This window comes from Peromyscus maniculatus, chromosome 1 (assembly GCF_049852395.1).
Source record: "Peromyscus maniculatus bairdii isolate BWxNUB_F1_BW_parent chromosome 1, HU_Pman_BW_mat_3.1, whole genome shotgun sequence".
Taxonomy (NCBI): Eukaryota; Metazoa; Chordata; class Mammalia; order Rodentia; family Cricetidae; genus Peromyscus; species Peromyscus maniculatus.
Window position 1 is genome coordinate 172,660,049 of NC_134852.1, and position 18,148 is coordinate 172,678,196.

General features: G+C 38.3%; 1 protein-coding gene across 2 annotated transcripts in view; it reads right to left on the bottom strand.

The window, feature by feature from the left end:
• The window catches only part of LOC102922280 (aldehyde dehydrogenase, cytosolic 1), a 39,400-nt gene that overhangs the window by 2,462 nt on the left and 18,790 nt on the right, over positions 1–18,148 (bottom strand). For both annotated transcript variants that reach the window (XM_006985410.4, XM_076561085.1), the window contains 6 exons: positions 17,059–17,172; positions 14,732–14,834; positions 12,174–12,358; positions 8,421–8,585; positions 3,644–3,801; positions 610–684 (listed from right to left, as the gene is read on the bottom strand). In XM_006985410.4, coding sequence (XP_006985472.1) covers positions 610–684; positions 3,644–3,801; positions 8,421–8,585; positions 12,174–12,358; positions 14,732–14,834; positions 17,059–17,172 — 800 coding nt within the window. The remainder of the gene's footprint in view (positions 1–609; positions 685–3,643; positions 3,802–8,420; positions 8,586–12,173; positions 12,359–14,731; positions 14,835–17,058; positions 17,173–18,148) is intronic.

Sequence of the window (18,148 nt, forward strand, 5' to 3'; positions counted from 1 at the left end):
TTTGGGGTTCTTTGGGAACCCTGATTCCAAATTTGTTAATTCTGCTTTTTTGCCTTTGAAAATAACTCATAACTCTTGGAAAGAGTCATTAGAGGTAGTCAAATCAGTGATTCTTTTTGGACATTTTCCAGCAAATGCCTTACTTAACAGATGCATCATAATTATTAGGTAGACTTCACTAGAAGCATATCAGCTTAAGTGAGATAAGGCAAGTATAATTTAAAAGGCATATTCAAATATCTAGAATGTTTCAATATTTATTTACATGATTCTCAATGTCACCAACTTACGCTTTTACCTGCTTTCTAAAAATATTTCCCAAATAGCTTCTATTCATATATACCATAGGCAATCCTATAAATAGGCAAAAATGTAGTTACCAAGGTAGCGTACTTAGCATGGCCCTGTTTGCATAGTAAAAGCTTAATAAAGTACATCCCTTCTACAATTGCTTCTCTGCAGTAAGGAAGTACTTCCAACATTTAAAAACTATTTGGTATTAAAAGTAGGTGGAGTTTACACCCAAAGTAGTGAAAATAGAACAATTTTCTGGGAGTGTCAATCCTTATCACAAAATATGTATTTATTGTAATATAAAGTTTAACTTACAGTTCTCGCCCATTTCCAGACATCTTGAATCCACCAAAGGGGCACTGGATGGCCACAGTCAAATAGCAGTTCACCCTAAAACAAAGAAGAGGTGGCTACTATAGATCATACTTAACTCACCCCATAATTTCTAAGCAGGAAATTTAAAAAACTCAGAAATCTTTTTAAGAACTCCTTTGTTTCAATCTAATATGATCACTGAGATTAAAAAGCAGCACTGTAATTTGAAATGCACAAAGCATTCATGTATTACCTAGAAATAACTGATACAACTATGAATATTGATATATTATGGTTAGCTTGAATCATAACAGAGGGAAGAACCAATGTGCCATAAAGGTGCCATCAAAAGAAGCAGCTGTAGCTGGATTGGAATGGCGTTCTTTAATGCCTTATATGCATGAAGCTTTTGGTGTTTTTCAAGTTTGCACACTTAGCCATCCAAAATCAACTCTCTTTAGCAATTATTGTATGTGTCAGTACTTGTTTCACTCATTGGTCAATAGATAGATTAAACAGAAGTGATAGCAGAAATTGGGCCCAATTATCAATCTGGTAATCAGCTTTCAGAAATATATCGAAGATGTTTCTACAGAAAAATACAGTAAAAAATGTGACCAGAACTAAAGAGAAACTCAGTAGTAGATGAAGGCAATGGGAGAGTGCTGACTGGAGTGCAGTTCTGCAGGGCATGTGCAATTATTGTAATGCTCATGCAGAGAGAATGATGTTCTATATTTTAAAGAGCAGCTGTTGGCCTCTGACAGATGATTTATAAAAATACATGGACACAGTAAGTCTTTAGTAAATGTAGAATATGAACATCTGTGAGTTAGTAACATTGAATTTACTAATACTTTTATCATAGAAAAAAATCTGTGTTGATAATTAGTTATACTAATTAGAGGAGACTTTGATTTCTTTTAGAGACTTGAGGGGAAATGCCACTATAAAAAACTAACATCAGGCATTTGAGCACTTGTGTTTAATGCTATTAAGATTTTACAGCAGTTTTAAAAAGTTTCATTGAATAACAGACCTATACCCAGAGTAAATCACAGAGACATATTATGATTGAGATTTTTGGTTCTCAATCTCATCCCTCATTTAGTTGCTTATATAATTTTTTCATTAATCTAATGTGTGTGTGTGTTTGTGTGTGTGTGTGTGTGTGTGTGTGTGTGTGTGTGTGTGTATGTATGCACACACATGTGTGTGCACGCACAGGGAAGATACAAGGAAACCAGAGACGAGATAAACGCCCTTTTCTTTTTATCTTTTTTTTTTTCAATTGCTCTCCATCTTCCCCTTTGGGACTACATCTCCCACGGAGCCTAAGGCTCACCAATTTAGCTAAATTTCCTAGCCAGTAAAATATAGGGATGCTTCTGCCTCTAGCCACAGAGGTAAACTTCCAAGCACAGGCCATCACATCTGGCTTCCACATAGAAGCCAGAGTGAAATTCAGTCTCTTATGTTTGCACACCAATCACTTTCCTTGCTGAGTCATTTCTCCAGCCCCATGTTATATGTATTTAAGCTCTCAATAATACAGTCTATGTACTCCTTATGTGAAATGTAGGGGACTAGCAATCTTTCACAGTTTGGGTTTTTAAGTCTTGGAGTATTCACATAGGTTTTACTGGTAGAAAATCCATATTTGAAAATACAAAATTTGAAATGTTCCAAAATACAAACATTTTTAATATTACATTGGCTTATTTCAAAGCATTTTGGATTTGTCATTTTAGTGTCAAGCTGGCTAAACGCATACACTGTGTGGTCTTAATAAGTTTCTAAATCTCAGCAAGCTCCTGGTTTTTATACAAGACAAGGTTTGTGATATCAAGTAGTAGTTGTTGGGTAAGTAAAATGATGAGTGCAAGAAATACATTGCAACTTCAAACCAATGGTAACTAGCTGATGACTCTCACTTTCATGGGAGGAAACGGTATATCAAATGATCCAGAGGGTCAAGAACTGCCTGGTTGTGTTCCTTAGGATGCTTTTAAGTGCCTAAATTTCTTTAACTGGACTAGGTGAGAGAATGAAAATAGCTTGTGCCATTATCAGGACTGGGGGAAAGGAGGAGAAAAAGGCTGCGGAGGAAAGAGTCCAGGGAATGGAGCTGCCTGGGCAGAACCTCAGTTAGAGAGGAACAGCCTGAGAATTTGTATTAAAGCTAGATTACAAAAATCAAAGAACAGACTAAGTGAAAAGCTAGAGAAAGTGCTGGAGAGGTGCCTCAGAGTTCACAGTCCTTGCTGCTTTTACAGAGGACTTCAGTTGCTTCCCAGCACCCACATCCTGTGGCTTACAACTGCCTAGACTCCAATCCCAGCAGAGCTCATACCTTCTTCTGGTTTCTTCATGCATGAGGAACTCACATGGTGGACTGACATACATACAAACCTATATGCATAAATTATTTTTTAAAAAAATAATTAAATATCACTATGTTTAGGATGTAGACCTGTGATCCCAGCCTCTCAGGAGCATGTTGTAGGAGGATGAGAAGTCCAAGGCTAGTATGGGCCACAGAGTGAGTTCATGGCCAAATTTAGAAACCGAGTTCCTGTCTCATATGAAAAAGTATAAATCAGACTAGGATAGAGCTCATGACTAGGCCATGTGCTCAGCTAATGTAACACCTTAGGTTCAATTTCAAATATGGCAAATGATAATAACAGCAATAGTGTCTAGTGGATATACAGTACCAATACACATTATCTAATATATGGTTGATTATAACAGAATTTTTCTTTCATCTCACTTCTTTATAGCACAGAGCCGAATGCCCTGAAATTATCTAACAACACGTATATTATATAAATCAAACAGCCATAAAATAGACAATGTTCTACACAAGTAACTTGAAAAGGTGGAAGAGGATAATTTGTTTTTGTTATTCACTGAAATTATTTTGCAAACAGATCAGAAAATTTCAAGTGAATATTCAAGTCTGGAGGAGGTCAACTCAGCCTGCCCATGTGACTGATACAGGAAGGGCACCCTTTACTTCAGATGCACTTACCATACTATCCCAGCCTGCAGAGCAGAAGACATAGTTATGGCCTTATCCAGGTCTTTCGTGAAGACTCCTGCTGCTAGGCCATAGGTAGTATTGTTTGCTCTCTTGATCACATCATCTATAGATTTAAACTTCATGATTTGTTGCACTGGTCCAAATATCTACACAAGAATGACACAAAAATAGGTTAACAGTACATAAACTTCATATGCTTTAAATACACTACATATGCTTCCATAGAAGCCTCTCTATATGAACTAAGGTCTTATCTCTCACTTCAGACCTACGTGTAAGAATCAAAACAGATGGCTATGGCCAATGAACATGGAAACATGTGATCATGTATGACATTCTCTGTGATGCAGACACCAATCATCGTGGGAGCATTTATTCTTACTTCTTGTAAAAGAACAACCTGAAATGTAAGGACCAAACTTCAAATCATTAAGTGCATGAATTTCTTGCAAACATCTTAAACCCTAAGCCTAGTTTTCTTCTTTTTTCAAGTTACTGCACAAGACAGAAAGATCAAGAAAGCAGTCCTTTGCTATAAGAGTAATAAATGAACAATGATTGAGAACAGTGTTTATTCTTTAAACATCAGTGTATCATTGATTTAAATATCATACATTAGGTTATATTTGGATACTTTTATAATTATAAAAATTAGCTAAAACAGCACAATTTTTTTATCCAAATTCTACTAGTCACCCAATCATATACAGAATTACCAATAATAATAATAATAATAATAATAATAATAATAATAATAATAATAAGAAGAAGAAGAAGAAGAAGAAGAAGAAGAAATACTTATTACTGGAAGCCTAACTCCAGAACCATCCTATACTAACCAAAATCTGAGGCCTCTGGCAGTGGCTAGAGTCACAGGACAGGGAACAAGAACATGTCTAATTTAGTGAGTCAGCCCTTCATTTCTACTGGAATCTAGTCAGTAAAACCCACACAGAACCTAGTCTGTGTCTCACATGCCCCACTGGGTAATAGGAAACACCTGGATTTTCTCATAGATACTAAACAACTACATTTTGGTAAGGTGTTCATCAAAATTAAATAAAAGGATTTTCTGAATGCTAGGACAATTTCCTGGGAAATGTGAACATGGGTTGACAAAAACCCTCAAGCTTCAAATGGTTTTCTGGTTCCAAGTCAATTTGAGTGTCATGGGGCAGTTAGTGTCCACTTGCTGAAGTCTGGGGGCAGACCCTGGGGTTCTAAATTCTGTCATGACCCTGTAACTGGGAGGCATAACAGTGTGAACAGTGCAAGCAGTAGCAGGTGGCAGGGGAAGGCAGGGGGTTCGCCCAGAGTTGCAGGAATTTAGCTGACACAAAATGAGCTCCCAGGTTCCAGTTCTGAAGTAGCAGATCAAAAAAATCCCACTGAGGGCATTATAGGACACAATAAATGCTTCCTTGAATGGAGATTACTTTCTTCTTTATTGTCCTTTGTATACATGTTAATCAAAATCTACAAGAACAAAACAACTCTGAGATACCAACTTATGCCTGTCAGAATGGCTAAGATCAAAAACACTGAAGACACCTCATGCTGGAGAGGATGTGGAGCTGGGGAACTCTCCTCCACTGCTGGTGGGAATGCATTTGGAAATCAATATGGCGCTTTCTTGGAAAATTGGGAATCAATCTCTCCCAAGATCCAGCTATACCACTCTTGGGCATATACCCAAGGTATGCTCAATCATACCACAAGAGCACTTGCTCAGCCATGTTCATATCAGCATTGTTTGTAATAGCCAAAACCTGGAAACAATCTAGATGCCCTTCAACCGAAGAATGGATAAATAAAATGTGGTACATATACACAGTGGAATACTACTCAGCAGAGAAAAACAATGACATCATGAGGTTTGCAGGCAAATGGATGGATCTAGAAAAAATAATCCTGAGTGACGTAACCCAGACTCAAAAAGACAAACATGGTATGTACTCACTCATAGGAGGATACTAGATGTGGAACAAAGATGACTGGACTGCTACTCATAATACCAGGGTGGCTAACTGGAAAACAGGACCCCAAGAAAGACACGGGGATCACCCAATGACAGAGAAATGGATGAGATCTACATGAACAGCCTGGACATGAGTGGGGGTAATGAAGGGCGAGGGTCAAGTGAAAGAGAGCTTGGGGGAGCAGGAGATCCCAGCTGGATGAAGAACAGAGAGGTTGAACAAGGAATAGGAGATAATGGGAAATGAAGACTACATGAGAATAGGAAGAAGCAAAGTGCTAGAGAGGCCCACAGAAATCCACAAAGATACCCCCACAAAAGACTGCTGGCAATGGTCGAGAGACAGCCCAAACTGACCTACTCTGGTAATGGGATGGCTAAACACCCTAATTGTCATGCTAGAAACCCCGTCCAATGACTGAGGGAACTGGATGCAGAGATCCACGGCTAGGCCTTGGGTGGAGCTCCGGGAGTCCAATTAGTGAGAAAGAGGAGGGTTTATATGAGCAGGAATTGTTGAGACCAAGGTTAGATAAAGCACAGGGACAAATAGCCAAATGAATGGGAACACATAAACTATGAACCAATGGCTGAGGGGCCCCCACCTGGATCATGCTCTCTGAATGGGTGAGACAGTTGATTGGCTTGATCTGTTTGGGAGGCATCCAGGCAGTGGGACTGGGTCCTGTGCTCATCGCATAAGTTGGCTGTTTGAAACCCTGGGGCTTATGCAGGGTCCCTTGGCTCGGCCTGGGAGGAAGGGACTAAACCTGCCTGGACTGAGTCTACCAGGTTGATCTCAGTCCTTGGGGGAGGCTTTGCCCTGGAGAGTGTGGGAATGGGGGTAGGCTGGGGGGAAAGGGAGGGAGCCAGAGGGGGGAGAACAAGGGAATAGGTGGCTGATATGTAGTATTGAATTGTATTGTAAAATAAAATTAAATTAAATTTAAAAAATCTATAAGAACAATAGATCGGGTCAAAGAAGAACTGACCAATAAGCATAGAAATTCAAAAGCAGTTGAGGAGTGAATACAGACAACCTACCTATGTTGGCTGATCCACATACATTTGATTTTTTTTTCTGTTCCTTATATTTATTTCCTCTCCCCGCAAAGCTGAATATTACCTTTTCCTCTTTATTTGATTATATTATGGAAGTAAAGAAAACAAGCTCTCAGATCCTTTGTCAGGGACATGAGTATATATATATTGAATGTTTAAATTATGACTCAGTGCCTTTGAGTCATTATATTTTTTTATGTATTTTATTTTATTTTACAATACCATTCAGTTCTACATATCAGCCATGGGTTCCCCTATTCTCCCCCCTCCCATGCCCTCTACTTACCCCCAGCCCACCCCCCCATTCCCACCTTCTCCAGGGCAAAGCCTCCCCCGAGGACTGCAATCAACCTGTAGACTCAGTCCAGGCAGGTCCTGTCCCCTCCTACCAGACTGAGCCAAGCGTCCCTGCATAAGCTCCAGGTTTCAAGCAGCCAACTCATGCAATGAGCACAGGACTTGGTCCCACCGCCTAGTTGCCTCCCAAACTGATCAAGCCAATCAACTGTCTCACCTATTCAGAAGGCCTGATCCAGCTGGGGGCCCCTCAGCCTTTGGTTCATAGTTCATGTGTTTCCATTCATTTGGCTATTTTTTTTTCAATAATTGAGTAAAACCGAAATTTATTATAAGCCACAGTCATCCTAGGGACCTCCATGCTATATATATAGCCTCCTTGGTTCTATGGGTTGTGGTCTGATTGTTCTTTATTTTATATATAGAATCCACTTCTGAGTGAGTACATACCATGACTGTCTTTCTGGGTTTGGGTTACCTCACTCAGGATGATTTTTTTCTAGTTCCATCCATTTGCCTGCAAATTTCATGCTTTCATTGTTTTTCTCTGCTGAGTAATACTCCATTGTGTATATGTACCACATTTTTTTCATCCATTCTTCCATTGATGGGCATCTAGGTTGTTTCCAGGTTCTGGCTATTACAAATAGTGCTGCTATGAACATAGCTGAGCATGTATCTTTATGGTATGAATCAGCATTCCTTGGGTATATGCCCAAGAGTAGGATGGCTGGGTCTTGAAGTAGTTCGATTCCTAATTTTCTGAGAAACCACCATACTGATTTCCACAGTGGTGTCATTATATCTTCTTATTGTAGTATAGCGCATGCACTTTTACTGTCCAAGCAAGTGCTCATATCTCTGCATATTAAAAGTCCTCTGACTGGGAAAGTATATTAGCTACCACTTTCATCACAAACTTGTTCCTCTTAATTATACATTGAATATCTGGATAACAATTGATGCTACTTAGATTACACTCTCCAGGACTCATCTTCATTTCCCTTACAGACAGTCCACTCTATCTCTGTGAGGCTGACTTTTTTTTTTTTTTTTTTTTTGAGGCTGACTTTTTTATGTTCTTTTCATAACTGAGATCATTCAGTGCATGCTGTTCAGTGCCTGGCATTTGTAACACAATATGTGCACATTTATTCCTATTTTTACAGATGACAGGGTCATCTTAAGGATGTGAACGGAGCACCAATAAAACCCTCTGTGGACTTTGTTCCATGTTTGATACAAACTATTTGTAGGCCCATTGGATACCTCATTGATTAATTAGTCTTGATCACAAATTACTTAAGATTTTATCAACAACCATTTCAAGGGAATACTGTTCAAGGAGCTGAGAGTTTTAGGAGCACACAAAAGTTAAACACAGAAGAAGATGGCAAGCCCAGAAACAGAACCACATGGAAGCGTTACCTCTTCTTTGGCAATGCGCATCTCATCAGTAACATTGGAGAAGACTGTGGGCTGAACGAAGAAGCCTTTGTTCCCCCAGCGTCCACCACCACACTCCAGTTTGGCTCCTTCTTTCTTCCCACTCTCAATGAGACCAAGTATTTTATCATGTTGCTCCTTGTCAATCTAATCGAAAGAAATCACAAGCACTGATTGGCCAGAGACCAGGTAGGAAGCATAGGCAGGACAAGGAGAGAGGAGAATTGAGGAAGGAGGAAGGAAAAGGAGAGACTGCCTGGAGCCGTCGCCAGGACAAGGAAGATGTAAATAAAGTACTGGTAAGCCATGAGCCATGTGGCAAAGTAAAGAATAACAGAAATGGGCTAAATATAAGAGTAAAAGCTAGACAATGATAGGCTTGAGCTAATGGCCAAGCACTTTAAATAATGTAAAAAAAAAAAAAAAAGAGCCAGAGAACCAGCATGTTTGCTGTAAGAGAGTGTCTTCTATATATAACAGGGAAGCCATATATATGACCCATATCTCAAAAATATGTTCACCTAAACAAGACCCATACAATGATGAAAGCAGTTAACAAGCTAACATGGATATGGAAAATCTCACAAGATTCTACACAAGTGGAAGAACCAGGAAATAAATAGCTGATGACAGAGAGAATCATTTTTGCAAAAAAAAAAAAAAAAAAAAACCCTGACAGGATACTCAATCCCAAGCAGTAAACCATCAATATACAAGCCACACCAAATGAACTCAGCAGGCTATATTTATACATAATTATAGATATATGTGCAGCAATAATTAAAGAATATGTCATTGACTTGAGGGGAGAAGGGACTAAATGGAGGAGAGAAAAGGGAGAAGCAGAAATGTACCACACAGTTTGTCTCATTTCAGTGTGTAGTGAATCCTCGAGATTGATATTACTATATCCTCATTATTGGCAAGAAAATTGAGTAAAGGAAAGGTCTAATTTCTTTTCAAACTAAAATACCGATCATTCTAAGCATATGTATGTATATGCTTTTATATGTATACATGAGTGAAGTCAAGCAGAAAACACTTTATAAATGAACTATCCTTATGTGAACACTAATATGAAATATAAAATAAGTAACATACCTATTATAACTGCTGAAAAACTCAAATGCATTAAGTTGGTAATCTTAAAGTAAGAACTCTCAATCTTGTAAAAATTATTTTTCCTATGCAAATATATATCGCCTTCATTTTCTCCATATTTATTTGGTTGTGATATAGAATGAATTCCCAAACTCTGTTTAAAAGATTTGGTGATTCAATGAGCAGTGGATGAGATACTAGGCAAGTGCCTCTTCCCAGAAGCTCTTTCTTATTACAGATAGATAGATACACAGACAAATGACAAAGAGAAAGGGAGAGAGAGAGAAGTATCAAGACACCTGGGACTTGCCCCTTGTATTGGTCAAATTCTCAGCATGCCTCTATGTTCTACTTACACAGTGTTACCTGCCACAAGCACCTAAGGAAAGAGTGAAGCCCGGTGATAATCAGCTAGAAAATGGGATTGTGTGATTTCAACTTCTATGATTCAATAATTAAATCTATTTTAACGTACTCCCCTTATAAGTTATAAAATATTGAAACTTAGTTTTTTATAAAATACTGAAACTTAGTTTTCTGAGGATATTGATTTCTCTCCTGGTGAAGGAAACTATTGGTTCTTGTTCAGAATTATGTATTATATGTACCCATAGCTTCTCTTTTTCCTTACTGTCCTCCTAGTATGCACCTACCTGTCATCAGTCTAGCATCTATCTGTCTTCCACTCATCTACTCTCCCAATCTATGTTCTCATTCACATATCTAATGATAAACATATTTTATGCTTATGCATACAAACCAAGAGATACTTAGAATGAAGAACAGTAACAACAAAACCACTCAGGATTATACTTTTTTTTCTAGACAATGAGACACACAAATAGAAATTTGAAAAATTACCAAATGTAATAAAAAAGTCATCAACTACTTCTACATAATCTCTGAACTCAATGATTAAAAAGTACAATGATACTGAAGCAAAACTATAATTCTTTCACTTCATAGTCACCTTATGGCTTTGGTACTTCACTCTTCAGCATTGTTTTTGTCCTAAAGTTTTTCTATTTATATTTGTGATAAGTAGAAAATTCCAAGACCTCTTTGCAAGCTAATTAAATCCAGGGAAACCAGTGACCATGTCTCCCTTGTGATTATTGCTTTGCCAGACTTCTTTCTCAGGGTATAGCAGGTAGCAATGTACTCTAAGTTTTTGTTAATTGAATTTTAAGCTATACTTATTAAATAATTCAAGAATAAAGTTTTGTTCCAACTAAATAGTAAGAAAACAGTGTATCATAGTTAATATGAAAGAATAACAGCCCCAAGGTCAATGTCCAGTCCCTAGAGCACAGCTCTCAGGAACAGCTCTACTGGCTCTTGGGGACAGGAAGCTGATTGTTGTGATGTTCTCCTGTTCTCTGTTGGATGTGCAGCAGTGCCCCTTCCTTTGCTCACCAGATGTGAGCAGATCCTTCTCACCTTGTTGTGACAATTTCATTTGTGTTGAATAAGGTTAGTGTCCTCTATTGTGGGGGTTGGGCACAACTGTCTCAGGTTGAGGATCACTGTTTTAAAGAAGGATCCAGAGTGAGGATTGAATGCAGAAGGTCCAAAAGCTTGACCAGTGGACCATGAACAGAAGTTGTGCAAGAGCAAAAGATTACCATCGGGTGAGATAGACAAAGGCATTCATATTTACAGTGGATCTAACTACACAGAAGAAACCCAGACCCCCCAGGGAATGCCTGGCTTTAGATTACTGAAACAAGAAGCTTCTCTGAAGCCCAGAAACCAGGTCCTTCAAGGACACTTATGGTATTGTTACATTAGAGAAACTGAGGACCCTGCAGAGAGTTGGGGAGTGTTTTACCACTTATAGAATGGCAGCTGAGATGAAGGATTGATCATGAGGGAGAATCTACAGATAGGTTACAAACTTCTAGACTAAAAAAAATATATGTAGGAATTAAGAGTTTTATCAATTAAAGAATGCAAGAAATGATAGCATTCTTTTTTCTTTTTTCTTTTTTTTTTGAATGTCTATGTGAGTGTAGTGTGCAGGTGTGTACATTTGCATGCATGTGGGTTGAGGTAAGAGCAAATGCATGTACCTATGTGTGCACTTGCATGTGGAAGTGTGTACAGGTGCCTGTACATGTATGCACATGTGTGTGGATGCCAAAGGTTGATATTGTGTGTCTTCCTTAATGGTTTTCAATTTTTCTTTTTTTTTTTTTCATTTTCAATTTTTTCTGCTGAGGGAGGCTTTCTCACGAAACTCATAGCTCCAGTCTAACTGGCCAGCTCACCCTTCTTAACACTGAAATTACTGATGGGCTCCTACACACGTCTGCTTTTATGTGGGAGCTGGAATCAGAACTCTGGTTTGTAGGGTTGTGTGACAAATGTTTTATATGGTAATCCATCTACCCGGCCCTTCTTTCCATGCATCATTCCAACCATGGCTCCTAGTTTCTATATAGAAAGAAAAAAATGGCCAACACAAAACAGAATGATGTCTTTGTTGTTTGAAGTTAGATTCATTAAATTGCCAGATCAAGATAATATCAGCTACCAACAAGCATTTTTAAGAAGTTAATCTTGCTTTACCAAAATTAGGCCTAAAAAGATTATTTTTACATCCAAAATGCTTGCTTCATAATGTTTACTCACCTGAGGACCTTGACTTATTCCTGAGTTCAGAGGATTTCCAAGAACATATTTCTGAGCCCGCTCAACACTCCTTTTCACAAACTCATCATAAATGGACTCCTCAACGAAAAGCCTGGATGCTGCTACACAAACCTGACCCTGGTGGAAGAACACTCCTTGGTGTGCAAACTCAACAGCACTGTCCACTGCAAAGGAAACATTCACAGGAGAGAAAGAACATTTTTTACAGAATACACCAACACACATATTTCTCAGATGCAATATGGTAACAGGAAAAACCATCAATCATCTGATGAGACATAGACTCAATATATTCCACTGCTTAGAAGCCAGATAACAAATTAAACTTGTTGATCCTATACTTACCATGGAAATAATGATGACAAAAGAACCCTGAAAAGATGGTGTCTCTTATGACTTCTAAGGAATGTAAATTTGGTTAGAAGATCAAATATCATTGCAAATAACTTTATAACTACTTCCATTTTAAATTCTTCAGGCAATTGTATTTCTTTAGGTGTCAGGTTTGAAGTAGCTGACAAGATAAATCTGAATTGCCCATTGCCTCAATCATACCACAAAGATACATGCTCAACTATGTTCATAGCAGCACTATTCATAATAGCCAGAACCTGGAAACAATCTAGATGACCTTCAACTGAAGAATGGATTAAGAAAATGTGGTCCATATACACAATGGAGTACTACTCAGCAGAGAAAAACAATGACAGCATGAAATTTGCAGGCAAATGGATGGAACTAGAAAATATCATCCTGAGTGAGGTAACCCAAACCCAGAAGGACAAACATGGTATGTACTCACTCATAAGTGGATACTAGATATAAAGCAAAGAATAAACAGACTGCATCCCATAGAAGCAGGGAGGCTATATAGAAGGGGGGACCCTAGGATGACTGTGGCTTATAATAAGTTTTGTGTTTACTCAATTACTGGGAAAGCCTCAATGAAACATTTCACTATTAGGATAAGAATTTATACTGTATCAAGCTAATAATAGAAAAATAAATAAATAAATAAATTTTTTTTTAAAAAAAAAAGCCCATTGCCTTTAATAATTTCAAAACATTATTGAATACTTTGGTCAACAGAAAAATGTTAGCTTTCTGGAAATGAGACTCAAACAACTAAAAATCACTACATCAAAACAATTCACCCTCCCACCCTACTCTAGGAAAAACATTCCAAAATCTAACTAAAGCCAATTCATGCAAGTATACAAACTCTTTGCTTAGGGCTGGTGAGATGGCTCATTGGTTAAGAGCACTGCTTTTCCAGAGGACCTGGGTTCAATTCCCAGCACTGCTTTTCCAGAGGACCTGGGTTCAATTCCCAGCAACCGCATGGCAGCTTGATATTGTCTATGTAACTCCACTTCCAAGGGATCTGGAACTCTCACACAGACATGCATGTTGGCAAAAAACAAAACAAACAAACAAACAAAAAAAAAAAACCTCTTTGCTTAGTTTAGATGGTCCAATGTACCTAGATTTTATTAGAATATTGTTGATTCTAAACAAAAAGACATGAGTTTGTGTGTGTGTGTGTGTGTGTGTGTGTGTGTGTGTGTGTGTGTGTGTGTGTTAATTTTATAAATGAGGAATGCTCAGTTTATGATTGTAGAACTTGGGTGTGAATCTGTGAGCTAAGAGTAGGTGTTGAAAGTGTAGTGAGGAGAGTTTACAGGGTAACAAACTAGGAATTTAGCTAACCAAGTAGTCACTTCTAATATTTCTAGTAAAGATTCCAATAGTTACAACAGCAACTTCTATGGACTCTTTGCTTATAGCCTCATTCTAAGTATGAAGCCACTGAAGGACGAGACAAAGGAATTTCTATCACAAATTTCAGCTAAAGCCCTACTGTTTAGGAAATAACATGAGGATTTCATTTGACAATAAAATGAAAATGATCTGAATCATTATGGATAGGGTCACAGAAAACAATAAACTTAACTACCCTTAATATGAGAGAGGGGGAGGGAGGCAGGGAGGGAGGGAAGGAGAGAGAGGAGAGAGAGAGAGAGAGAGAGAGAGAGAGAGAGAGAGAGAGAGAGAGAGAGAGAGAGAGAGAGAGAGAGAGAGAGAAATTTGATATTGATAGGTTCAAGTTTCTTCTGGACCTCTCTAGATGAATAGTCCAGAGTGAAGGCAGAAAAAAAAAAAAAAAAAAAAAAAACAGGAACTTGCTGGCAGCCAGGCTCCTTTTGGTCACAAATGTCTCAAGTATCACATGTCCTCAACACAACTGAAGATATGGAATTACCAAAACAACATCACAGATCCTAGACACAGTCCATTTGTACTACCTCAGATTGACACTGGGAAGTAGCAAGCTATTCCAACCCAGGACAAAAATCTTATCTTTTTTAATTTATGGACTGTATGCTATAGGAACAATTGAAAAGCTTTCCAGAATCACCATGGACTCTACTTCCTTATACCTTGAGACAAAGTCACTTTTGAGACTTGAGGTGACTGTGATATTATCAGGCATCAGGAGAAAGAAAGTGAGATGCTAACAAGGGACTCTTACTCACAATCAGCATCTGCAAACACAATGCAAGGACTCTTTCCCCCAAGCTCCAGGGTGACCCTCTTCAGATTGCTTTTCCCTGCAGCTTCCTTGATTAATTTGCCAACCTGAATTCAAACATCACAGAAGAGGAGGCTTAGTTTGTTCCCATGTAGATAGGTTCATTTAATACTTTCCATTTATAAGACATTTGTACCACCATTTAATTTTATTTAGAAGAAACATGAAATGGTGTTGTTCAAGATCTGGCACCTTCAGGTGTAAAAGCCTCCGCGATCAAGTCTGCAAACATGAGGCAAGTCAGAAAATGCCCGTGGACAGATATGAGAGCTGACTTTAATGTGTGGACAGGTAAGTGTGGTGGTATTGTGTTCCCCCAAAATATTGTGTACCTTAATAAACTTATCTGGGGTAAGAGAAGAGAAAAGCCACTAGTTAGGCAGTGATAGCACACGCCTTTAATCCTAGCATTCCAGAGACAGAAATCCCTCTGGATCTCTGTGAGTTCAAGGCCACATTGGAAACAGCCAGGCATGGTGACTCACGCCTTTAATCCCAGGAAGCAAGCCTTTAATCCTAGGGAGTGATGGTAGAAAGCAGAAAGGTATATAAGGCGTGAGGACTAGAAACTAGAAGCATTTGGCTGCTTAAGCATGTGGCTGATTAAGCTTCAGGCTTTTGAGCAGCAGTTTAGCTGAGAGCCATTGGAATGAGGACACAGAAGCTTCCAGTCTGAGGAAACAAGACCAGCTGATAAGTTGACCAGGTGAGGTTAGCTGTGGCTTGTTTTGTTCTCTGATCTTCCAGTTCACCCCAATACCTGGCTCCGAGTTTGATTTTATTAATAAGAAATGTTAAGATTCATGCTACAGGTAAGAGTTATTTTTCATTTTCATCACAACTTCCTCTTTGTATTTGATCAGAAATACTCCCCAAGCACCTAAGGTATTGACTTCCCACCCCTCTGGTGACATTCAGACAACTCTGTCCAGCCAAACTAGTATTCTTTCCTTCATCTAAATTTCAACTCTTTTCTTCTCTTTCTATACCCTCCCAGGCCAGATTGCCTTCAGGTTGGTCCTTTATTTGAGATCAGCTCTTAGCAAACATCCTCCTTGAACCTAGTTCTGATGAGATGGACATGAGTCTGATTCTTTTTCACTGATCTTTTAAATCTCATAAAGATGTTCCTGAGTCAGCCTCAAATGGCATCACGTATGTCTGTGTAAATCTCCTAACTACACAGTCACTGCCTATTTCCCTGCTGATTTATCACAGTGGTCTCACTCTTAATCACCTCCCTCTATTTCTTTCTTTCTCTCTCTCTCCCTCTACCTGCCTTACCATTCTTCCCCTTTTCAAACATATGTCACTTTGCACAGAAAAAAAGAAACTGGCTTTGAGCTCTTTGTTGCTACCACACTTGGTTGGAATCCCACCATTATCATTTCTTCTCTAATTCTAGTTGCTTCTTTGAAGAAACATACATTGCTTTTGTTTTATTTTATTTTTCTGTGGATCCTTTCCTGTCTAGAATATTATCTAGGATCATTGTTGGTTTTGACTTTTGAATCCAGTTTAAATTATTATTGAGTTTCTCTCTCTCTCTCTCTCTCTCTCTCTCTCTCTCTCTCTCTCTCTCTCTCATCTCTATCTCTATCTCTATCTCTATCTCTATCTCTATCTCTATCTCTATCTCTATCTCTATCTCTATCTCTATCTCATAGTCAGGCCTTTTTTTTCCTACTCCACATGCTAGAATGTAATGAAAGGTTTTGACTTCATCAGAAAAATAAGGTAATTAATTGTCTAGGTCTATATGAAGACTGAACTGCCATTGTGCATTTAGAGAGTAGAGAATTAAGTTGCCTAGACTTTGAATCTTTTAAATATTATATGAATAAATTTAACTCTGAAATAAGATCAACAGAAATAAATAAATAGTAAGTAGGTATGCTTAGGGAAACCCTGGCTAAAAATTAACTTATACCCACTTATTCTTTCACAGTGTCTTCCTCATTTCTCACTGTGGCCTAATTTGTATTTCCTACCACACACTTTACTAATCATCTGACAGTCTCAAAGGCTTCATTACTCCTAAGAAATGGTAATGATTACACTAAAAATTGTTTACTATACTCTTTCTGAATTAGTAAAAAGTATTTTTTTCTGTCCAAAATTCATCCACTTATGCTTGATAAACATATTTGGAGTCTAAAATAAGTAACAAACCACCAAAACAACTTTTTTAAAGAAAATTTGGCTGACAAGACAGCTTCACAGAGCATGTTTCTGCTTGTTAGAGATGAGATTTTCAGAAAATGGGACTACCTCTGTTGATCCCGTGAAGGATACTTTGTCAATGTCCATGTGTGAGGAGATGGCTGCCCCTGCAGTTGGCCCATAACCAGGCACAACATTGACCACGCCAGGAGGAAATCCTGCCTACAAGTTAAGAAGCAAGCAGTTAATAGATCAAGAATTCAATTCATAATAGACCTGAGTGGGAGACAGCTGCTGTTTCATTGTGATTGCCTTGGAAGTTCTTCTATCAGGAAAACTCATCTAAGTGTATCTGTCCTTTATTCATTGCTGTTTTTAATTTCTTATCCACATGAAACTATCTCTAAAGGTGGTAATCCCTTAGAACACTATGTTCTAAGTACAAATCTGTCTCTACCAGTATATTAGTTGCATCTCATTTGCTATGATAAAACATTGACCAAAACAAACTTGGGAAGGAAGGCGTTTATTTGGTTTATAGATTACATCTATTGTTGAGGGAAGCCAAGGGGGAACCTGGAGCTAGGAACTAAAGCACAGACCATGGAGAAATGCTACATACTCCCTTAATTTCTCTAATTAGCTCATCTACCTTTCTTATACAAACAGGCCTACCTGCCTAGGGGTAGCACCGCCCACAGTGGACTGAGTCTTACTACATCAATCAGTGTTCAAGAAAACACCCCACAGGCATAGGCACAGGCCAATCTGAGGAAGGAAATTTCTAGGTATGTCAAGTTGATAAAAAAATTGTGACAACTGATCATCACTCCAATGATTAGCTGTGTCAAATTTTATAAAAGGAATTCAAATTGATAGGATATAAGAGTGTATGTTAAACTACCTATAACAAAAGGTAGAATTCATTGTCACCACCAGCAAAACTAAAAACATATTGGCACAGCAGGCATATTGTCATATGTAAGCCTCCAACTTTTAGAGATAATAAAACTAAAATAACTGCAAAAAAGTTCACAGGAGCAACCAGGCCAGTTGTAAGCTGGATAATGAAGATAGAGCTCAATAAGTAATGGGTTACAAGGTAACTCACTATAAGCCTCTGTCATTATTTAGGTGGAGACAAGATTGTGCTGGCTGACAGAAATCCCAGCCTGTACTTCTGCTGCTTTCATCTGCA